Source organism: Molossus molossus, unplaced genomic scaffold (assembly GCF_014108415.1).
Source record: "Molossus molossus isolate mMolMol1 unplaced genomic scaffold, mMolMol1.p scaffold_m16_p_5, whole genome shotgun sequence".
Classification (NCBI taxonomy): domain Eukaryota; kingdom Metazoa; phylum Chordata; class Mammalia; order Chiroptera; family Molossidae; genus Molossus; species Molossus molossus.
Window position 1 is genome coordinate 111,607,962 of NW_023425388.1, and position 25,269 is coordinate 111,633,230.

A 25,269-nucleotide genomic window follows, 5' to 3' on the forward strand; every position below is an offset into this window, starting at 1 on the left:
TCCCCCATTGACACCCTCCTCCCATCACCCGCCCCCAACCTCGGCAATGTTATATCCATCCATTACACTTTAAAATGTGGTCATCATAGTTTTCAACTTTAGTACAGCCTATTTCAGAAACAGGCAGCATTCCTCCAAACCTCACTGAGATTACAGATAAAGACACTTGTTGTCATTTCTGGTATTTCTCTTATTAAAATTTCTAATTTTTCATGTGTAATGATTTTTCTCTTTGTAAATGTTAAGTTTTTCTAGTATTCAAACTTAAAAGGATTCTGCAGATGGTGTGTGGATGTCTGCACAAAACTTCCTTGCACAGATAAAGAAGAAGGGAACTGTTTCAGAGCAGTTGTATGTATACTTTGCTGAACCAGAGATCCTGAATTTTGTGCACAGGAGGGAAAGGAGGAGGGGTGAGGAAAATGGAACATGAAAGTAAGATGTACTGTCACAGAGCTGATCTCAATACCTCGGGCCTCATTTTGTGTAGGTTGTGGTACCCAACAACTAACCTGGAAAGCCCCCCCACCCCTAACTGGTGTAACCAATGCCCCTAGGATCCAGCTTTGCCAGTCCCTAACCTCGCCTGGCTTGCTGTCTGTACCAAGTGTAAACACAATGCCAGTGCCATGGTGACTTCTTATCATTGGAATCCGGCATCTGGTGAATTATTTCACTAATGAGAAATGGTCCAGACTTAGCTTTTCCTGTAGCTCCTCTGACATCTCAATGTTCTCAACTTTAGGAACTAGTGGCTTTGGTGAAATTTTGAAGATAAAAAGGAGTTTCTCCCCTAAGACCTTATATCCTAAGCATGCTTTTCCTTTGCATGAGTAAAATTATGGCTTGGACATCTCTTCTCATTCAATCCAAATTTCTCTATAAAACAGATAAAAAAATTCCTTAAGTTTGTGCCAGGCAGAAATCTTAGTTTCCAGCAGATGCTTTTGCTCTTTTGAAAAGGAAGGGGAGAGGTAAATGTGTAAGGGTAAGAACACCATATACATTGATTGTGCAGTTTAAAAATGAAAATATGGAAAGAAATATATCAACCATTTTTTTTTTTTATTTCAGTTACTTCATTGTTGGTATAAATAACCTACTAGTCCATTATTGAAGTTCATACTCTGATGGAATATACAGATTCTATATAATTTATACCTGAATGATCTCATAACTACCATGTTCTATGAATGATAGAATTAGATACTAAACATTCCAAGTGTAAATACATACTTCAAATGTGATAATAATATTCTAGTTTTTGACTGAGTCTTTAAATGTGTTCTTCTTTGGGACAGAATTATGTCTTTTTCACTGAAATACACTAAAAAATGGTAATCTATTGTTTTGTTGATATGAAAATTTTATAGTGCTAGATTAGCTTATATAAAAGTTAAATGTGACATAATTGCTGAATAAAAACAAATACATATTTTACTTTTCCTTGATAATATGAATATTGAGTATTATTTGAACATAATTGTAAAGAAAACTGAAGTTATGTTCATTCCTAATTTTTTTGAATATACAATATTTGCAAAATAACATTAGTTGTTACATATGCAATTATAACTAAATTTAATAAAGTACTGTATAATTTTATATTAAATCATTTTAATTAGTTTTGCTATAAAATTGAAAATAAAACAATTTATCAAAGGAAGTTTCATGTTTAAATGTAAAAATACCTGTCCTTTCCCTGAAATACACAATGAAATACAAAATTATAAAATGAAAGAAAATGTATATAAACATAAGTAAGTGATACAGAAAATAAACTATAATTTAAAAATTAAAATTATACACCTGGAGCTCTAGGCTGCACAATATAATTGACACATTATAAGTCATTTCAATAAGGAAACATGTAAGTAAAATTTTACTTGTCCATAGTCCCAATCAATATACAGATTTCACAATTTATGAGACATTTATTAATCTACTACCACACTCCTGCTCGATGTTCTTTTTGTCCACTCCTTTCAAAAAACATGAAGTCCTAAACAAAAACAAAACAGAGAAATGAGTTTTCAGTGATAAAACGGGTCAGTTCTCAGATGCATAAATGGTAAGGGCTATGATGAAACAGAATGACATACCTCCTAACAAGAAAACTGACTCTTATGAGTCGATCTGGGAAAAGGCGATAGCTTCAGCTTCCCTTTTAATAGCAATGAAATCCTATCATTCTGATCACTTATTAATTAGGCCTCTGGTCATTTCTCTAAATTTCACTTTTTCTCAGGTCCCTCAGAACGATCCTTTTTGAATCTTCCTAAACTTTTTATATTTCTTCTCTAGTAATATAACTTTTCTTATGACTAAAATACCATGTACAACTTCCACTTTTTTTTATTTTTTCCATTTCATCTATTTTTTTCCCCAATTTTTATTAATTTATTTTTTGTTACAGATGTTTCTCCTCCCCACACCCCAACACCCTTCTCCCCTTACTTTTTTTTTGCAGGGAAATAAAAGCCATCTTAGGGTTAGAATATCACTTAGAATTGCTTGGCCCCGTTTTATTATTTCTCTTCCAAATGCCCCCCATCTGGCCTCGCTCCATCAGAGTCTCACTAGACCCTCTCCTCCGTGACAGCGTAAAATCCCACAGGTTTCACCTCCCACATCTATCTCCTTCCTTCACCCCTTCGACAGATGTCATCTCATCCTGCTCCAGTCACTTGCCTCTGCTGTAGTTACAGCTCTCTTCAATCCATTTCTCTCAGTTACCAGGATTTATCTTTCTAAAATTTGGATGTATAACTATTTTATTTATTCCTAGTTTAAAAATAACCAGTTAACTAAACCCTTTTCAGTATCTTCCCAAAGTCAAATAGAAGTTGCCCAGTCTTTAAAAGACCTTTCGAAGAAGCCCAACCTAATTTAGAGTCACTTTACTAACAACCCCACCCCCAATCCCACGTCCCATCTATCCAAACATCCCAGCCTACCTTATCTTCCCACACCATTATATCACCATCGTATCTTTAAAAAATTAAGGTCATTAATCATCAAATAGCCAGTCAATGCTGACATTTCTGTGAATGCCTGTACATGTCTTTTTATACTGGTTTGTTTGATTCAGCATACAGAGACTACACACTGCATTGCCTTGAGGTCTTTCAAGTCTTTCTCTCATTTTATTATCTTTTTATTTTCCTGACATTTATTTGTTGAAGGAACTGGATCCTTTTGCTGTATACTCTCTCATGTTTTATTAATTGTTTCCTGCGTGCATCCCCAAATAAATGCTCAAGATATTCATCCAGTGGTTCCAAACCTGCTTGCAGACTGGAGTCACCGGGGAGGGACTTGTCGGCTTGGTCCCGTCTCCAGAGGCCCTGATTCGCTGTCTGGTGCATCGGGACCCAGGAGTGTGAAAATCTACCCCGGCGTTTCCACCGCAGCTGAGGCTGAGAACCACTGCTCCCCACCAGGAGTCCTCGACTGGCTGCTTATTGAATCAGCTGGGGAGCTACACACACTTCTGATTGTGAGCTTCTGATTGAATTGAACTGCGGGGTGACTTGGCACTTGGGTTTCTGAAATCTCCCTGTGTGGTTCAGTGGAGGACAAGTTCAGAATCACTGCGCAACCCCATGTGTGTCAACGGGCAGTGCCATCGGGGGGCTGGACTGGATGCGCTCTTACTGCAGACCACGCCCCTGTAGTAGAGAGTTTCACTGAATAATGAATCAAGACGGACCTCCCAGTTTCACTGGGTTCTGCTCCATGTGAGCGATATCTGAATGCACCTATTTTAAGTTTTAAATAGAAGCCCCAAAGACGAGGGCCTCTCGGTAATGCACAAAGTCTTTCTGTTGCCACGTGAAACTGAGCAGAATTTCCAGGGAAACTAGTCATTTGTGAATCCAGACTATCAGGAGCAAATGGGATTTCAGAGCTAGGATTAAATGGGGCCCTGCTTGAATAAAACCTGTAAGTGTAAGTGGGTCATTTAAAAAACTGTAATTCACGGAATCTTCCCCGGGCACTCGGACCGCCACGAGGAGCCAGCAGACTTACGATGAGGAAACAGGCGCCGATCATCACGGCCTTCATCTTCACGTCCAGGTCGGCAGGGAACTGGATCCCAAAGTTGTCAGCATCTGTGAATGCCTCTCTCACAAAGCCAGTCCACTGCTTGGAAATCTTGCCAACTATATTTTCTTCATCAAGAGATTTAATCTAAGGAAAAAAAAAAAAAAAATAAGGGTCTAAAAGAATTCTGGAAAACTAATCACAAAACTCCTTTAAAATTTGGAATACAATGAAACAAATGTGTTATTAAACGGATACATAATATGTAACTATGAACATTATATCACTCATTAGATGCATATAAGTTCCTATATCTATAGATACATGAAAGAAATTGTTACAGAAAACTTATAGAAAGTAGTTTTACTAAAATAGTTAACGTCTTATATTGTACATGGAAGCACAGTACTAAATACTTTTAACTGATCTAAAACACAATTGAAACAGGAAAAGACACAAACGTGAAATGTTTCTTTGGTGAAATTTCTAGACGCACCAGGACGGTAGCAAACTAAGCCCCATGTGCAGCATCTGCTATAAGACAAGCACAGAGCTGACCTGGCTCAGTGTTTACTGTGACGGGAGGGGCCTTACCCCTCACTGAAAGCAGGCAAACAGGAAGTGCTGAGGGCCTGGAATGAGGACTGGCAGTTTGGAGTGAAGGAAAGTATCCAAGAAGGAACTTGATGGGATGCACAGGGCCAGGGTTGGGGTAAGATTGGACAACAACAAAAAGAAGAAGGGTGTATGAAAACAAGCTCCGAAATAAAATGTTTCTAATCTTGCAATTCTGCCTGAGGAAACTCCAGGGCCACCATAGAGAGTTGAACAGATTGTAGCCGGACGACAGCACCGCACCAGTGGGCGTGCAGGGCTGAAGGCAGCCACACTCCCCATGGTGTGTACACATGGGGCTGTGTCAACCCAGGAAGAGAAACGGCCTTTTCAAATGTACACACGCTAGCACTTTGAAGTCCTACCTCAGGTTGGAAGCTGCTCAGTAAATGCAGGGAAACTAGAAACAGTTGATTCATTTTATTCCCGTGTGGGTGGTTTTCCTAATAGACCTGAAATAAACTTGTATATGAAAATTGTGGTAGCATGGATTACTGTTCATCCATATTCATTCACCCCTCCCACTGTAGGCCCAGTATTCTCCCCTGAACATTGATAATTAGGCTTCACAGTGTGACTTGTTTGACGAATTTGACCAGTGGAATGTTAGTGTATCTGACGGTGAGCAGAGACCTGAAACATGGCTAAGCGGTTCGGCCTGGCTCTTGCTCTGCAGTCATCAGCCGCTAGAAAATCGTGTGCTTGTTCTTGCTACAGCTCTAGAATGAGCAGACCTGGAGCAGGACGAAGGTCAACTTAGAGTGTAAATTACAGCCATCTAGCAGAGCCTATGTGTATCCACTGTGACTCGGCTGACCTGGAGACACATAGTGTGTTTGTTGTTTTAAGCTACGAAGCTTTAGGGGTTATTTTACATAAGACTATTGTGGGAGAACAGACTAATACAAATCATCTCTTTTGACACTTTAGTGGTTTATCTGTGAATAGTTGTCATGTAAGCATTTGTAGCTGGTAATAAAACTTGACATTTTGTTTTTAATTTAGTTATTACTAATTTTTAAGATATTTTGCAATAAAATATACAAGAGGTAACTTGGCAGCCACCATAATCCTATCACTAAACTTAACATTAACCCTTTTTGATGCCTATAGTAAGAAATATAAAAATTCATGTAAAAAGTAGAAGATAGAATTTTATTAGGGATAGGTTCATAGATGTGAAAAATGTACAGCTGAGAAGTCAACAGGACTAGACAATTTTTGGCTCAATTTTAGATAATATTTTAGAAATAAAATCTATATAATGAAAGTATTTCTACTTCTGAAAAATTAAATTGGTATATTATTATTTTAAAATTTTTATTATTTAAAAAAGTAATTGATGAAGGTATTTTAAAGATTCTTAGCCATTTATCTACTTGAATATTATCTAAGCACATTTTCTGTCTTCAAGAGTAGTTTACTCTAGCTTCCTCATTCCTTCAATTTTTTTTATTCCTTCAAATTTATATTTTCCTCCTTTACTTCCCTAACATGGATCATCAATTTCAGTAATTTTATCTTCATCTGTATCTAAATGCTTTCCATGAGATTGTATAAGTAACTCTTCTTTATTTTACTATCTGGCTTGTTTTCAAATTTTCCTGTCCTTTAATATTAGTTTCATTCTTCCCATTAAGCTTCTTGTTTTGTGTAATGTTTATTTAAGTACTTCTCATATGATTGATTGCACAATGTTCTATTATATGAAGGTTGTTCTTGGTGGATTCGTTTCTAGAGCAGTATGTACTCATGGCTTCAGCTATCATTGGTATGCTGAAAACCCCTCAACTTTTCTGTCTACATATCTAAAATCCAATGCAACTCAATTACACATTATTAGCTTTCTACAAATCAATTGGTAGAAAGATCCTTAAGGTGGTCAACGGCATTATTGTTTTTCAGCTTCTTAATCCTCAGACATCAGAACAATCTCCCAATTTTCTTTCACCTTCAACTGACATCAAATCCATGAATCAATTCCACTTAGTACACTTATTCAATGCCTCTTGAATGATTTCTTCCTATAGAGTGACTTCTGCTCTTGCTGTTTTTTTTTGTTTGTTTGTTTGTTTTTTTTACATATACCAAGTTGCCATGCTCACTGACACCCAGATGGAATTCATGTTCCATAATGGTTCTTCATATAGATAATTTCTGCATTCAAACATCCAATCAGCTAGCTTTCTGACAATGTTTAAAGGGACTATTTTCTCAATTCCCTCAAAGATGTTACTTAGTAGCACCATTTTAGATGCATGGGAGTAAGTTAATTTATTACCTAATGGAGGCTATAAGGTTGAGAAGGGTTGTCAGGTGATTTCTAAATTCCTTAGCATTAATATAAGAGTTTTGCAATCTGGTCTGACTTGCTTCATCAGTATTTTCATTTATTTTAAACAAATAAATGATATGTTAGCCAAACTCAATGCTAATATTCCCTGAAAGAACAATTTCCTTTTTACTCCTCCAGATCTTTAATTGAAATGGTAACCCCTACATAGAGAAATATCAGTATACATAAATCTACAAAGGCTTTACACATACAGGGTATAAATCCCACCCACAAACAATATCCTTTTAAAAAGTCTTTATAATGTCTCTATTACATCGCCTGTGTTTTCTTAGAGTTGCCTGTCTCCCTCATTGTACTGTGAAGTCAATGAGGGGAGGATTCATCTTTATGTAACCAGGGTCTGACACACGTCTTTAGTATCATATCACCAGGCAGATGATGTAACAATGAAGCTGGATAGTGGAAAACTTAAGGAAGCCAGGGGAGACTTGCAGAGTTCCCATATATCAGTCACAACGGGGCAGCACTACTCAGGTTCAGCCTATTTTCTTTCCCTTTTATAGAAACGTGAATCCACTTTCCCACATTTTCTGCTTTTCCAATAGAACAAGAAAATCAAGATTAAGTTATAAAATCTCCCAAATTCTAATATTTGCCACTAAATAATGTGAATTCTAAGGCTAGACAACCTGTTGGAAAACTGCTGTCATGAAATCGCTCCGTATCATAAGTACATAGATAAGGTTGTGATTCCTGATCATCAGATTGAACACAAGAATAAAGGAGAGACCATGGGTAGCACATCTTACACTATCTTCCTGAAAACTCTCTCTGCATAATTGGGTTTTTGTAGGGACCCCAAGATGTCAGACCTTTGGAAGAGGGCCCAGAGCACCAGCAGCCTGTGTTTCAGACTCAGGAAGGACCCCCAGGCTTTGGCAGTCAGACGCATGACGAGGCGAACGTCCTACACCAAATGGACAGCAGGTAGTGCGTCCACGCACAAACCACCACCCGCATTAGTTGTTTTGCTTATATTTATTGGACTGCAGGCTCTGCTTTTCTTTTTTCCACTTAGTGTAATCAACATGGAAACTCAATGAGATTAGTAACGTCCTTTCTGACCAAAGTTCAATGAGGAGCACATTGTGTCCCTCTTGAAATGTTAGGATACACGTATTTATTTAGGATTCATAGCATCCTCCCAATTGATATTACATAAGAAAAGCAAAACCTGTAAACATGATCGCATCTCTTACCTCAAAATCAATATCTGCACAGCAGCTACACACAAGGCATGGCCCAACAATTTTCAGCACATCCTCCTTCCTCTCATTTTGAATCGTCAGCTTCGGCAAGCAAGGGTGCCAGTTCTGGACAACGTAACCCACTGGCACCCCAGGGGGGGCTTGGATTTCTATCTACAAAAGCAAAAGAACGTGTAAACATTTTAATAATAATAATACTAATGTCTAATAAGGACTCTCATTTACTGAATACTAAGTTCCAGACACTGTTCTAGGCATCACTTGATTTCCAACACATCTTACCAGGTTGGTACTGTTTTCCCTATTTATGAAGAAAGTAGCTGAAGAACAGAGAGTTAACTGACTGGTATCAGATTCCCTCGCTGCAAAGCGGAAGGGACGAGTCACCAGCTCTGGCCCTCTGCATGCGCGGACTCCACTCTCAGCAACGCTCCGCTGACCTTGCACATTTTTAAATTTCCATCTTTATGAAACATGTCTGAATGATGAAGGAAGTCTTTTCTCAGACTCCTTTTAAATAGTGGTTGAGATGTGTGCACAGGATCCTGATCACTGGTGTGATTTTCAAGTATGAGTGGTGCTGGTTCTCTAGCGGAAAGGAACTGGGTGGGGCCTGGAGTCTTGGCTCTGCTATTCGCTGGGAGACCTAGAGAGTACCCCGTGGTGCTCATTGTAAGTGACATCTTCCTAGCCCGTTTTCTAAGACCAGTAGGATCATGTTTGTTAATGTGCTCTTTCCATTTAGAGCACATTCCATCAAACTCTCAGTTTTTCCTCAGATACTCCTCTGGATAGACACTGTTATACTTAATCTAAATTACACAAAACACAAAGCAATTCAGTAGGAATAGCTTCACTTATCTTCTGAAAATGAACGCAGACTTTGACCTCAAGTACCACGTGCCTGTGCCTCCCTGTCTGCTTCCTGGTCTCACAGCCCCTTGCTGAATGACTGGCCAGGCAGGGCTGGTCTCAGGCCAGTGGGAGACAAGCAAGGGCCGACTTTCCTGTAAACTGTCTGGGCCCTGGTGTCCTCCTGAGATCCACGTTCCGTCTCAGTGAGCTGACAAGTAATACGCGATAGACACCTGGTCCTTATAGAGCTGAAGGTACCCACACCTAGTATAATAATTTCTTTTTAAATCCTCACCTGAGGTTATGGTTATTGATTTTAGAAAGAGGAAGACACACACACACACAGAACATTGATGTGAGAGAAACATTGACCTCTTGCGTCCCGCATGCACCCTGACTTGGAGTAGAATAGAACCTGCAATCTTCTTAGCATACTGGATGATGCGCCAAACAACTGAGCCACCTGATCAAGGCACATACCTAGCACCTTTCTATTAGAGGTGCTCAATATATTATTTTTCAAAATTGGAAACTTCAAAACACAGGGAACGGACGGACAAAGCTCAGAGGGAAGGGTGTTGGGAGGGTGGAAGGGATAAACCAAATATCTTATATGCACATATGCACAACCAATGGACACAGACAACAGGGCTGTGAAAGTGGGCGCAGGGCTGAGAGCAGGGAGGCAGGTGTCAAGGGGGGGAAAGGAGGGACATCTGCAATAAAAAAATATTAAAAAATTAAGTTTTGTTTTTTTTTAAAGCAGCATTTAAACACCAGATCCAATTCCCCACATAACAAATCTGGTCAACTCCCATTCTTTTACCAGAACGAGAGCATTTGCCCAGCCAGTGTGGCTCAGTGGCTGAGTGTTGACCCATGCACCAAGAGGTCACATGTTCGATTCCTGGTCAGGGCACATGCCTGGGTTGCGGGTCTGATCCCCAGTGGGGGTTGTACAGGAGGTGGGCAAATGATGTTTCTCTCTCTCTCTCTCTTTCTAAAAATAAATAAAAAACATATTTAAAAATAAACAAGAATAACAAACAAACAAAACAACAGAAGCATTTAACTAAGAATGAAATAATTTTTTAACCCGTTAAAAAAAACACGCAGGAGTTGAGATTTTTTTCTCCCAGGTTTCTTCCATAACGGCGAGCTTGGAGATGAACACACTGTTCTTCTCTGCATTCTTCTCTCTACTTGCTCCTGGAATCGTTTCTAGAATATTCTCTGTGGTGCCTTCCTCTGGCCTTATCTGGGCCTCTCATGGTCATTTCAAGTGAGGGACTTGACCGAGGTGCCTTATCTTCTCAGCTCTCCCCGAAGTCGGACTCTGAGCGGATGCTCAACCCATGAGGCACACTCCTCAGGGCCAGGGGCTAACTGGTCACTTTTTTACCCGCCATCCTTCCGGTCCACATGACTCTCAAGCATAAAACAGTAGCTCATGGACCAATATTTAGAAAAAACTCATTGGATTATATAGATTCAGTGACAATTCCTGTTGAGCTCCCTTCCCCGTTACGGGCTAATTGCTCACTGACCTCCTGAAGGCAGCAGGGGCAACAGCAGCTGGTACACCTCAGTGGTCTCTCCAGAGTCATGACCTCTCGGCCCATAAGGTCCAGAATCCTCATGGTGAAAGGCCTATCAGCCCCACAGCAATTTCGGGTACAGAAATCAGTATCTTCCACGGCAAAGTAAACCCTCTGTCCAAGGCTGTTCTTAATTTCGTATTTGTTATTTGTTTCAAAACCCGTTAAGACTGAAAACATAAAAGGAGTCATTATGACTATTATGATAAAAGAATTCTGCAGCAATTCTAAGGTACTAGAACCTCTAGTTACACCATTTCTAGAGGACACTTCCTGTCACATAGGGAAAAAAAAAAGGAAAGGTTTAGAAATGATGTAGGCAGAGAAAAAAGGCAAAGAAAGAGAAGCAGGAGGGGTATGAAGGTGCACACAATGACGAGTCCGATGTGCGTCGGGGAAAGGAAACCCCCATCCTCCCAGGTCCCGAGCTCTGCAGACGTGTGTCAGGAAGGGACACAGCTGCAGAGGGCTGGGCAGGGCGCCGATGGTCACAGCCGTGCTAGTGTGCAGAACGTGTCCACTGCTCGGTACAGTTCGCACATGTTCAGTTAGGGAGGGAACAGAGGATGAGCGCTATGTTTATGCTCTGAAACAAGACAGTAAACAAATTGGCCTGGGGTTTTGTTTTCCACCATATTCATGGCTTACTTTTTGCACCGTGGAAGAGAAGGCAATGAAGGCGTTTACTCTCAATGCACACCTGTGAACAGGGAGAGAGTGACAGGGATCAGAGCGTCACACTGGGCCCAGGGCGCCCCTGTTTTATTCAGCAGCAGCTGTTCCGAGGGCGAGGTGGTATTAGACAAGGGGCAAAGGTGCTTGGGGACCAAGGCCTCATCTCAGAACATCTAGACCACTGGCACCCTAAGGGAACTGTGCACTTTAGAGGGGGCTAAGTCTTCACTGGGGAAAAAGAGGGATGCTGAATACTGACACCCACTGGGTGTCTTACCGAAGTGTTCCCAGGCTGAACCACACATTGGAAACTAGTCCTTGCTTAGAGCCGGGAAGGAGCAACCCTAGGTCCACTTGTGAAGAGCTCACTTTACCTTGGGCCAAAAAATGTCGCAAGCCATCCAAATAGCTAGTGATTTAAAAAAAAATCTGGAGACAAACTACAGTGATACCTCGGTTCTCGAACGCCTCGGTTTTCGACCAAATCAGGATTCGAGAAACTTTTGTCTCAGAATCCGAACAAATATTTGGAACTCGAACTTCCGAGTTGAGCCGAATGGCGTTCATTCGGCCCAGCGCGCCTTGCTGGCGTCATCAGTGTGAGCGCAGAGAGAGAGTCACGCTTTGTGGAGTCCGCTTTCCTATTGGGTTTCATTGCTTCGGTTCTCGAACAATTCGGTTCTCGACCGTCCTCCTGGAACGAATTATGTTCGAGAACCGAGGTATCACTGTATCTCCAGTATCTGTGTGGATGGACTTCCATTCAGATAGAGATGTCCTGCACAAAGTCTAGCACCATGACTGCCCTTAAGTGACTTTGCTCTGACTCACACAGGCCCTGTTATCCAGGTGTCAATGTTTTTGGTCTGTTTATCTGTAAAATGAAATCAATGGACTTTCACAATCTCTAAATTTCCTTCTATTTACTTAAAAAATGAAAACAAATGAAACGAATAAATTCTATGCCTATGTCTTTACTGTCTACTAAACTTTGAGTTGGGAAAGGTGGCTACCATAGTCTGATACTAAAAAAGATAGTAATACATATTCATCTCTTTTGCTATTCATAATGTTAAAATATAGACTTCCAATTTGAAATATAAAACAAAATTAAAGAGATCCCTTTTAAAAATAGAATTAATAACTACTAAATTTGGAACTTTATATTTAAGATTAATACTTATATATTTTTAAAAGTATGTAAAAGCCATAAATCTAAAAACTATGAATGGAGTACTGTACAATGGATAGGGCCTTGTGAGGGGGGTTATCATCTCTAAAATAAATTCCCTAGAATAAAACATTAAAAAATTCAGAATACAAATTTTCCAACAACAAAGAGCTCCTTTGCAGGAGTTTAAACTTAGTTCAAACAGACTAACAACAAGAGGTCATTACGAATATCTAACAATGTACACTGTAAGTAATCCAATTACAATAGATAAGAATTGTATATACTAACTGAATCTAGCACTGACTAGTGTGATTCGTATTATAATTTCTACTAGTGGAAAGAAACTTTGCAGAGCAGCGAACAAAGATTTAATAGATATATTTCTATAACTAGCAGAGTTTTCATTGATCTCTATATCTGGAAAAAAAATACTATGGTTCATGAATGTTCCTGGCAGGAACTTGAAGCATCAGGTGACTTCCCACATGAGGAGCACGGGGCCCAGAGAGACACCTGCTGGAATCAGGCCCACCCATAGCAGGAGTGCTGTTTAGGAAGCCAGGCCTCTCGCCTGCCGGTCAGCATCCTCAAACAGCCAAGGGGATAATCCTTAGCCCACAGCACAGCAAAAAGGTTTTCAATGATTCATCTGAACTCCCAAGAGAAGTTTCCAAAAGGATTGCAATTTTCCACAACATACACATCCACATTCAAAACATGCATTCACTTTGGAAATGCACTAAGTTGAGTTCATCACTACACAAGGTTCACAGATCTCAAGATCACCAAAGATCAGGGAGGAAGAGACGAACTAAGAGAGGCCAGATGAAGTGATAAGTCACTGAAGTGATTTCCAGAGAGAAGGGGGAGCAAAAATAAGTTTTGTTTGGTGTCCTTCTAAATTAGGGTCTATATCATGAGGACAGATGCCAAGAGTAACAGTATTTTACCATTTGACTCCTAATTTCAAGAAACGAGCTGCTGACAATGGTCATAATTTCATTATCAGGATGAGAGACATTTGTAAATAACCAGGCTTAATCATTCCACATCAGTGAAACTGTTATATCTGTGGTTGTTGATATGCCTTTATTTGCACAAATGTCTTCTTTTTCTAGAAATGTAATCAATACAATCAATACATACCTTCTAGAAGCTCAACTTGCTGATGAACCAGTATCTGATCTATCTGTCATAGTAAAAAAAAAGTTAAGCTGTAAATTATATATCACGTTTTTTAAACCAAATTAACATTAGTGCTTTTATATTTTAAACAATACAATAATCTATTAACAATATGTACCAATATTATCAATATTTAATGATAGTTTATATTACTTCTACGTGTGACTAAAGTTAATATATTTTAATATTTTTTAAAGAATAATTTATTTGCCCTGGCCGATTTGGCTCAGCGGTTAGAGCATCGGCCTGCTGTACAGAGAGTCCCAGGTTCGGTTCCCGTTAAGGGCACATACCTCGGTTGCAGTTTGTCCCTGGCCCTGGTTGGTTGTGTGGGTGGCAGCCACTCCATGTGTCCCTTTCACATTGATGTTTCTCTCTCTCTCCCTCTCTCTCTCTCTCTCTCTTCCTCTCCCTCTCATTCTATCAGAAAAAAAAAAGGAAAAAAAAAATCAACAAGAATAGTTTATTCATTTTTAGAGAGAGAGGAAGGAAGAAGAGAGAACTATTGATGTGAGAGCATAACATCTATCAGCTGCCTCCTGCTTGCCCCCTAGTAGGGATGGAGCCTGCTACCTGGGTATGTGCCCTGAGTGGGAATTGAACCATCAACCTCTGTGGGCTTGGGATGATGCTCAACCTACTGAGCCACACCAGCCACCAGCTAGGGCTAAAGATAATACATTTTTAATTAAAAATATCTATTGAATGTGTTCACTATTAATGTGGCAGGAAAAAGGAATCAATATTCTATACAAAATATTTACTCCATTTTTGGTACTTCTTATTGAAACTCAACCGTGAATTGAGTTTGACTTTTCTTTCCAATTCCTAGAAAGTTATTCAGTGTTGGAATTAAAGAGCCCAGTTTATAGAACCAAGGTTCCAGTAGTAAAAAGCCATTCTCAGTTGGCATTTTGATGCTGAGAAAATTATGCCACTTCTCTGAACCTCAGTCTCCTCTTATGTAAAATGGTACTAATTATAGCACCTGTATATCATAAAGCTTTTGAAAGATTCAAATGAGTTCATACTTGTACTTTGTAACAAAGCCTGGAAAATGTTGCTTAATAAATGTTTGTTATTGGCTATTATCACAGATTATATTCAAGATCATAGAAAACACAATTTCCTAAGCAATTTGTAGTTTGCTTTAAAAGTAAACCTGACCCAGAAGAAAGGGAGTGATTTGTTAGCAAAAAATGTTGTTTCACCATTTCAGATGGTTGTGAATTCGTCATGTGTTAATCTCATTAAGTGAGCTGGAAGCACAGTTTTATTTTTAATAACTTTAACATATTTGAAATTACCTGAGTTAAATATTCCAACCCTGGTGGACAGCCTGGTGGAGGTGGTGGTGCTGGCATCCATGGCACCCCTGCAGGTCCACCTGGCTGGTTATACATTGGCTGGTGTTGGACAGGAAAGCCCACTGGACCAGCACCTGAATAGACAGGCGGTGAGACTGAATAGTTAGCCTGGGGGCCAGGGTAGCCTGCCTGCGTGCCGGGGTGGGCGGCCTGGGGGTGAGGGTAGCCGAAGCCAGGGTAGGCAGTCTGTCCCGGAGGTCCTGAAATAGGAACAAGTAGAACAGTTTGTAACTGTGCTGAACGATAAAAACATCAGCTCTTCAGAATTACCCTAGTTTCTACAACCTGAAATTTCAGTTCAGGAATCCTGTTTCTAGGACGCTTAACGTTCATGTTTTTATATTTTGACACATTTTCAATGAAATATAGGTGGTTTCATATACACTTCTATGTTGAAAGTTTTAAGCGGAATAGAGTTGGCCCAGGCCTCACCCTCACCATTCAAAACTCAGACGAAAATAGCTTAATACCGAAGAAAGTGAAAGAAAATCAACAATGTTTATTAGCATAATTATTCTGTAATGTTTTCATGGAAAAGAGAGATGGGATTGAGTAAAAGTCCAAAAATAACGTCTTTGAGCCAGCATTTCTCGGACCAAAGCACACTCTAAACAAATGGCAATTTTGGAATTCTAACACATTGTATTTCCTGTATACATGAAACTGGGGATGATTGTGTCTTTTCAAAGCATATTTGGCAAGTTCTGGAGATGTTCCCGGCTGTTACAACTAGAGGGGAGGGTAGCACAGGTGGATAGAGACCAGGAATGTGGCTAAATAATTTTTAAAATGCCAAAAATAGCACCATGAGTAAAAGAATTATGCATCCCAAAATATTATAGTGCTGCTGTTGAGAACGTCTGCTGTAAAGGTAAAGGCATGTCATTCCTTCCAACACTGTCCAAGTAGTTTTCTGGGTTAACAATTTCCTGAAGTTTTAATCCACTGTATATTCACTTCCTAAGACACTCTACATGAATAACAACAAAAAAATCACTATGATATTAGGTTACACATTTTCATTTGTTTTTGTTCCTGTAATCCTCACCTGAGCACATGCCCTTTAACTTGAGAGAGAGAGAGAGAGAAATATTAATTGGTTGCCTTTTGTATGCACCCCAGCTGGGGACTGAACCCACAATCTAGGTATGTGCCATGACCTGATATCAAATTCACAAATTTTTGGTGCACTGGACGGAGCTCCGACCAACACAGCCACACCAGCCAGGGTTAGGTTATAAATTAAAATTTCACTATTTAGCACCTCCAGGTATTTGGAAATACTGTTTGAGAACCAAGATAGGTAAAAAGTTATCATGCACAAAACTGTCCTAAGTAGTTAATAAGCATAGTGTATCTGTGTACACTGTCCCTAGTGAACTTGACACTGTGTGCACTCTATCTCATGTGAATTTCAACACTGTGCACACTCTTTATCTCATGTGAACTTCACACGTGCACTCTATATCCCACATGATCTTCACATGTGTGTGCTATACATCCCATGGAAACTTCACACTGTGCGCTCTACATCCCATGGGAACGTCACACAGTGCGCTCTACATCCCGTGGGAACTTCACACTGTGTGCACTTTACATCCCATATGAACTTCACACTGTGTGCACTACATCCCATGGGAACTTCACACTGTGCGCTCTACATCCCGTGGGAACTTCACATTGTGTGCACTACATCCCATGGGAACTTCACACTGTGCACTCTACATCCCGTGGGAACTTCACACTGTGCACTATACATCCCGTGGGAACTACACACTGTGTGCACTACATCCCGTGGGAACTTCACACTGTGTGCTCTCCATCACGTGGGAACTTCACACTGTGCGCTCTCCATCCATGTGAACTTCACACTCTGTGCTCTACGTCCCATGGGAACTTCACACTGTGGGTTCTACATCCCCTGGGAACTGCACACTGTGTGCACTTTACATCCCATATGAACTTCACACTGTGCGCTCCACATCCCATATGAACTTCACACTGTGCGCTCCCCATCCCATGGGAACTGCACACTGTGCGCTCCCCATCCCATGGGAAATTCACACTGTGCGCTCTACATCCCATGGGAACTTCACACTGTGCGCTCTCCATCCCATTGGAACTGCACACTGTGTGTACTTAACATCCCATATGAACTTCACACTCTGCGCACTACATCCCGTGGGAACTTCACACTGTGTGCTCTCCATCCCATGGGAACTGCACACTGTGCGCTCTACATCCCGTGGGAACTTCACACTGTGTGCACTTTACATCCCATATGAACTGCACACTGTGTGCACTACATCCCCTGGGAACTTCACACTCTGCGCACTACATCCCATGGAACTTCACACTGTGTGCTCTCCATCCCGTGGGAACTTCACACTGTGCGCTCTACATCCCGGGGGAACTTCACACTGTGCACTCTACATCCCGTGGGAACTTCACACTGTGCGCTCTACATCCCGTGGGAACTTCACACTGTGTGCACTACATCCCATGGGAACTTCACACTGTGCGCTCTACATACCGTGGGAACTTCACACTGTGTGCTCTCCATCCCATGGGAACTTCACACTGTGTGCTCTACATCCCATGGGAACTTCACACTGTGTGCTCTACATCCCATGGGAACTTCACACTGTGTGCTCTCCATCCCATGGGAACTTCACACTGTGCGCTCTACATCCCGTGGGAATGTCACACTGTATGTACTATATCCCGTGGGAACTTCACACTGTGCGCTCTACATCCCGTAGGAACTTCACACTGTGCGCTCTACATTCCGTGGAACCTCACACTGTGCGCTCTACATCCCATGGGAACTTCACACTGTGCGCTCTACATCCCATGGGAACTTCATATTGTGTGCTCTACATCCCATGGGAACTTCACACTGTGCGCTCTCCATCCTGTGGGAACTTCACACTGTGCACTCTCCATCCCGTTGGAACTTCACACTGTGCTCAACATCCCATGGGAACTTCACACTGTGCGCTCTACATCCCATGGGAACTTCACACTGTGCGCTCCCCATCCCATGGGAACTGCACACTGTGCGCACTCCATCCCATGGGAACTTCACACTGTGCGCTCTCCATCCTGTGGGAACTTCACACTGTGCACTCTCCATCCCGTTGGAACTTCACACTGTGCTCAACATCCCATGGGAACTTCACACTGTGCGCTCTACATCCCATGGGAACTTCACACTGTGCGCTCCCCATCCCATGGGAACTGCACACTGTGTGCACTTTACATCCCATATGAACTTAACACTGTGTGCTCTACATCCCATGGGAACTTCACACTGTGCGCTCTACATCCCATGGAAACTTCACACTGTGCACTCTACATCCCATGGGAACTTCACACTGTGCGCTCCCCATCACATGGGAACTGCACACTGTGTGCACTTTACATCCCATATGAACTTCACACTGTGTGCACTACATCCCATGGGAACTTCACACTGTGCGCTCTACATCCCGTGGGAACTTCACACTGTGCGCTCTCCATCCCGTGGGAACTTCACACTGTGCGCTCTCCATCACATGGGAATTTCACACTGTGTGATCTACATCCCATGGGAACTTCACACTGTGTGCACTACATCCCATGGGAACTTCACACTGTGTGCACTACATCCCATGGGAACTTCACACTGTGTGCTCTCCATACCATGGGAACTTCACACTGTGCGCTCTCCATCCCGTGGGAACTTCACACTGTGCGCTCTCCATCCCGTGGGAACTTCACACTGTGTGCTCAACATCCCGTGGGAACTTCACACTGTGTGCTCCCCATCCCATGTGAAATTCACACTGTGCGCTCTCCATCCATGTGAACTTCACACTCTGCGCACTACAACCCATGGGAAATTCACACTGCGCGCTCTACATCCCGTGGAAACTTCACACTGTGCGCTCTACATCCCATGGGAACTTCACACTGTGTGCTCAACATCCCATGGGAACTTCACACTGTGCGCTCTCCATCCCATGGGAACTTCACACTGTGTGCTCAACATCCCACCGGAACTGCACAATGTGCGCTCTCCATCCCATAGGAACATCACACAGTGCACTCCCCATTAAATATGAATTTCACACTGTGCGCTCTCCATCCATGTGAACTTCACACTCTGTGCTCTACATCCCTGGGAACTTCACACTGTGGGCTCTCCATCCCAGGGAACTTCACACTGTGCGCTCTACATCCTGTGGAAACTTCACACTGTGCGCTCTACATCCCATGGGAACTTCACACTGTGTGCTCAACCTCCCATGGGAACTTCACACTGTGTGCTCTCCATCCCATGGGAACTTCACACTGCGCGCTCTACATCCCATGGAAACTTCACACTGTGCGCTCTACATCCCATGGGAACTTCACACTGTGTGCTCTCCATCCCATGGGAACTTCACACTGTGCGCTCTACATCCCGTGGAAACTTCACACTGTGCGCTCTACATCCCATGGGAACTTCACACTGTGTGCTCTCCATCCCATGGGAACTTCACACTGTGCGCTCTACATCCCGTGGAAACTTCACACTGTGCGCTCTACATCCCATGGGAACTTCACACTGTGTGCTCAACCTCCCATGGGAACTTCACACTGTGTGCTCTCCATCCCATGGGAACTTCACACTGTGCGCTCTCCATCCTGTGGGAACTTCACACTGTGCACTCTCCATCCCGTGGGAACTTCACAATGTGTGCTCAACATCCCATGGGAACTTCACACTGTGCGCTCTACATCCCATGGGAACTTCACACTGTGTGCTCTCCATCCCATGGGAACTTCACACTGTGTGCACTACATCCCGTGGGAACTCACACTGTGTGCACTACATCCCATGGGAACTTCACACTGTGCGCTCAACATCGCATGGGAACTTCACACTGTGCGCTCTACATCCCATGGGAACTTCACACTGTGTGCACTACATCCCATGGGAACTTCACACTGTGTGCTCTACATCCCATGGGAACTTCACACTGTGTGCTCTCCATCCCATGGGAACTTCACACTGTGTGCTCTCCATCCCATGGGAACTTCACACTGTGTGCTCTACATCCCATGGGAACTTCACACTGTGCGCTCTCCATCCCATGGTAACTTCACAATGTGCGCTCTACATCCGTGGGAATGTCACACTGTATGTACTACATCCGTGGGAACTTCACACTGTGCGCTCTACAAACCGCAGGAACTCCACACTGTGCGCTATACATTCTGTGGAAACCACACACTGTGCGCTCTACATCCCATGGGAACTTCACACTGTGCGCTCTACATCCCGTGGGAATGTCACACTGTATGTACTATATCCCGTGGGAACTTCACACTGTGTGCACTTTACATCCCATATGAACTTCACACAGTGCGCTCCCCATCCCACGGGAACTGCACACTGTGCGCTCTCCATCCCATAGGAACATCACACTGTGCGCTCCCATTAAATATGAATTTCACACTGTGCGCTCTCCATCCATGTGAACTTCACACTCTGTGCTCTACATCCCATATGAACTTCACACTGTGCGCTCCCCATCCCATGGGAACTTCACACTGTGTGCTCTACATCCCATGGGAACTTCACACTGTGCGCTCTCCATCCTGTGGGAACTTCACACTGTGCACTCTCCATCCCGTGGGAACTTCACAATGTGTGCTCAACATCCCATGGGAACTTCACACTGTGCGCTCTACATCCCATTGGAACTTCACACTGTGCGCTCCCGATCCCATGGGAACTGCACACTGTGTGCACTTTACATCCCATATGAACTTCACACTGTGTGCACTACATCCCATGGGAACTTCACACTGTGTGCTCTACATCCCGTGGGAAATATCCACTGTGCGCTCTACATCCCGTGGGAACTTCACACTGTGTGCACTACATCCCGTGGGAACTTCACACTGTGCGCTCTACATCCCGTGGGAACTTCACACTGTGCGCTCTACATCCCGTGGGAACTTCACACTGTGTGCACTACATCCCATGGGAACTTCACACTGTGCGCTCTACATCCCGTGGGAACTTCACACTGTGCGCTCTACATCCCATGGGAACTTCACACTGTGTGCTCTACATCCCCTGGGAACTTCACACTGTGTGCTCTCCATCCCATGGGAACTTCACATTGTGTGCTCTACATCCCATGGGAACTTCACACTGTGTGCTCTACATGCCATGGGAACTTCACACTCTGTGCTCTCCATCCCATGGGAACTTCACACTGTGCGCTCTACATCCCATGGGAATGTCACACTGTATGTACTACATCCCGTGTGAACTTCACACTGTGCGCTCTACATCCCATAGGAACATCACACAGTGCACTCCCCATTAAATATGAATTTCACACTGCGCGCTCTACATCCCATGGGAACTTCACACTGTGTGCTCTCCATCCCATGGGAACTTCACACTGTGCGCTCTACATCCCGTGGAAACTTCACACTGTGCGCTCTACATCCCATGGGAACTTCACACTGTGTGCTCAACCTCCCATGGGAACTTCACACTGTGTGCTCTCCATCCCATGGGAACTTCACACTGTGCGCTCTCCATCCTGTGGGAACTTCACACTGTGCACTCTCCATCCCGTGGGAACTTCACAATGTGTGCTCAACATCCCATGGGAACTTCACACTGTGCGCTCTACATCCCATGGGAACTTCACACTGTGTGCTCTCCATCCCGTGGGAACTTCACACTGTGTGCACTACATCCCGTGGGAACTTCACACTGTGTGCACTACATCCCATGGGAACTTCACACTGTGCCCTCAACATCGCATGGGCACTTCACACTGTGCGCTCTACATCCCATGGGAACTTCACACTGTGTGCACTACATCCCATGGGAACTTCACACTGTGTGCTCTACATCCCATGGGAACTTCACACTGTGTGCTCTCCATCCCATGGGAACTTCACACTGTGTGCTCTCCATCCCATGGGAACTTCACACTGTGTGCTCTACATCCCATGGGAACTTCACACTGTGTGCTCTCCATCCCATGGGAACTTCACACTGTGCGCTCTACATCCCGTGGGAATGTCACACTGTATGTACTACATCCCGTGGGAACTTCACACTGTGCGCTCTACAATCCGCAGGAACTCCACACTGTGCGCTATACATTCTGTGGAAACCTCACACTGTGCGCTCTACATCCCATGGGAACTTCACACTGTGCGCTCTACATCCCGTGGGAATGTCACACTGTATGTACTATATCCCGTGGGAACTTCACACTGTGTGCACTTTACATCCCATATGAACTTCACACAGTGCGCTCCCCATCCCACGGGAACTGCACACTGTGCGCTCTCCATCCCATAGGAACATCACACTGTGCGCTCCCCATTAAATATGAATTTCACACTGTGCGCTCTCCATCCATGTGAACTTCACACTCTGTGCTCTACATCCCATATGAACTTCACACTGTGCGCTCCCCATCCCATGGGAACTACACACTGTGTGCTCTACATCCCTTGGGAACTTCACACTGTGCGCTCTCCATCCTGTGGGAACTTCACACTGTGCACTCTCCATCCCGTGGGAACTTCACAATGTGTGCTCAACATCCCATGGGAACTTCACACTGTGCGCTCTACATCCCATGGGAACTTCACACTGTGCGCTCCCCATCACATGCGAACTGCATATTGTGTGCACTTTACATCCCATATGAACTTCACACTGTGTGCACTACATCCCATGGGAACTTCACACTGTGTGCTCTACATCCCGTGGGAAATATCCACTGTGCGCTCTACATCCCGTGGGAACTTCACACTGTGTGCACTACATCCCGTGGGAACTTCACACTGTGCGCTCTACATCCCGTGGGAACTTCACACTGTGCGCTCTACATCCCGTGGGAACTTCACACTGTGTGCACTACATCCCATGGGAACTTCACACTGTGCGCTCTACATCCCGTGGGAACTTCACACTGTGCGCTCTACATCCCATGGGAACTTCACACTGTGTGCTCTACATCCCGTGGGAACTTCACACTGTGTGCTCTCCATCCCATGGGAACTTCACACTGTGTGCTCTACATCCCATGGGAACTTCACACTGTGTGCTCTACATGCCATGGGAACTTCACACTGTGTGCTCTCCATCCCATGGGAACTTCACACTGTGCGCTCTACATCCCATGGGAATGTCACACTGTATGTACTACATCCCGTGGGAACTTCACACTGTGCGCTCTACATCCCATGGGAACTTCACACTTGCGCTCTACATCCCGTGGAAACCACACACTGTGCGCTCTACCTCCCATGGGAACTTCACACTGTGCGCTCTACATCCTGTGGGAACTTCACACTGTGTGCTCAACATCCCATGGGAACTTCACAAGTGCGCTCTACATCCCATGGGAACTTCACACTGTGCGCTCCCCATCCCATGGGAACTGCACACTGTGTGCACTTTACATCCCATATGAACTTCACACTGTGTGCACTACATCCCATGGGAACTTCACACTGTGTGCTCTACATCCCGTGGGAAATATCCACTGTGCGCTCTACATCCCGTGGGAACTTCACACTGTGTGCACTACATCCCGTGGGAACTTCACACTGTGCGCTCTACATCCCGTGGGAACTTCACACTGTGTGCTCTCCATCCCATGGGAACTTCACACTGTGCGCTCTCCATCCCATGGGAACTTCACACTGTGCGCTCTCCATCCCGTGGGAACTTCACACTGTGTGCTCAACATCCCGTGGGAACTTCACACTGTGTGCTCCCCATCCCATGTGAACTTCACACTGTGCGCTCTCCATCCTTGTGAACTTCACACTCTGCGCACTACAACCCATGGGAAATTCACACTGCGCGCTCTACATCCCATGAAAACTTCACACTGTGCGCTCTACATCCCATTGGAACTTCACACTGTGTGCTCAACATCCCATGGGAACTTCACAGTGTGCGCTCTCCATCCCATTGGAACTTCACACTGTGTGCTCAACATCCCACGGGAACTGCACATTGTGCGCTCTCCATCCCATAGGAACATCACACGGTGCGCTCCCCATTAAATATGAATTTCACACTGTGCGCTCTCCATCCATGTGAACTTCACACTCTGGCCTCTACATCCCAGGGAACTTCACACTGTGTGCTCTCCATCCCATGGGAACTTCACACTGTGCGCTCTACATCCCATGGGAACTTCACACTGTGTGCTCCACCTCCCATGGGAACTTCACACTGTGTGCTCTTCATCCCATGGGAACTTCACACTGCGCGCTTTACATCACGTGGAAACTTCACACTGTGCGCTCTACATCCCATGGGAACTTCACACTGTGTGCTCTACATCCCATGGGAACTTCACACTGTGCGCTCTACATCCCGTGGAAACTTCACACTGTGCGCTCTACATCCCATGGGAACTTCACACTGTGTGCTCAACCTCCCATGGGAACTTCACACTGTGTGCTCTCCATCCCATGGGAACTTCACACTGTGCGCTCTCTATCCCGTGGGAACTTCACACTGTGCACTCTCCATCCCGTGGGAACTTCACAATGTGTGCTCAACATCCCATGGGAACTTCACACTGTGGGATCTACATCCCGTGGGAACTGCACAATGTGTGCACTTTACATCCCATATGAACTTCACACTGTGCGCTCCCCATTAAATATGAATTTCACACTGTGCGCTCTCCATCCATGTGAACTTCACACACTGTGCTCTACATCCCATGGGAACTTCACACTGTGGGATCTACATCCCATGGGAACTGCACACTGTGTGCACTTTACATCCCATATGAACTTCACACTGTGCGCTCCCCATCCCATGTGAACTTCACACTGTGCGCTCTCCATCCATGTGAACTTCACACTCTGCGCACTACAACCCATGGGAAATTAACACTGTGCGCTCTACATCCCGTGGGAATGTCACTACGTATGTACTACATCCTGTGGGAACTTCACACTGTGCGCTCTACATCCCGTGGGAACTTCACACTGTGCGCTCTACATCCCGTGGGAATGTCACTCTGTATGTACTACATCCCGTGGGAACTTCACACTGTGCGCTCTACATCCCGTAGGAACTTCACACTGTGCGCTCTACATTCCGTGGAAACCTCACACTGTGCGCTCTACATCCCGTGGGAATGTC

General features: G+C 43.9%; 1 protein-coding gene across 7 annotated transcripts in view; it reads right to left on the reverse strand.

Annotated features, from left to right (window-relative positions):
* Positions 1-1,782: 1,782 nt before the first annotated feature.
* The window catches only part of PLSCR1 (phospholipid scramblase 1), a 50,546-nt gene continuing 27,059 nt past the window's right edge, over positions 1,783-25,269 (reverse strand). For 4 of the 7 annotated variants that reach the window (XM_036243304.1, XM_036243307.1, XM_036243305.1 and 1 more), the window contains exons 4-9: positions 15,021-15,280; positions 13,675-13,717; positions 10,629-10,849; positions 8,218-8,379; positions 4,033-4,194; positions 1,783-2,002 (exon numbers count right to left, since the gene is read on the reverse strand). In XM_036243304.1, the coding sequence (XP_036099197.1) occupies positions 1,946-2,002; positions 4,033-4,194; positions 8,218-8,379; positions 10,629-10,849; positions 13,675-13,717; positions 15,021-15,280 (905 nt within the window). In that variant the 3' untranslated portion in view covers positions 1,783-1,945. Of the gene's footprint in view, positions 2,003-4,032; positions 4,195-5,043; positions 5,125-8,217; positions 8,380-10,628; positions 10,850-11,327; positions 11,369-13,674; positions 13,718-15,020; positions 15,281-25,269 lie in introns of those variants that run through there. The other 3 variants (XM_036243308.1, XM_036243311.1, XM_036243310.1) reach the window with 3 other exon arrangements.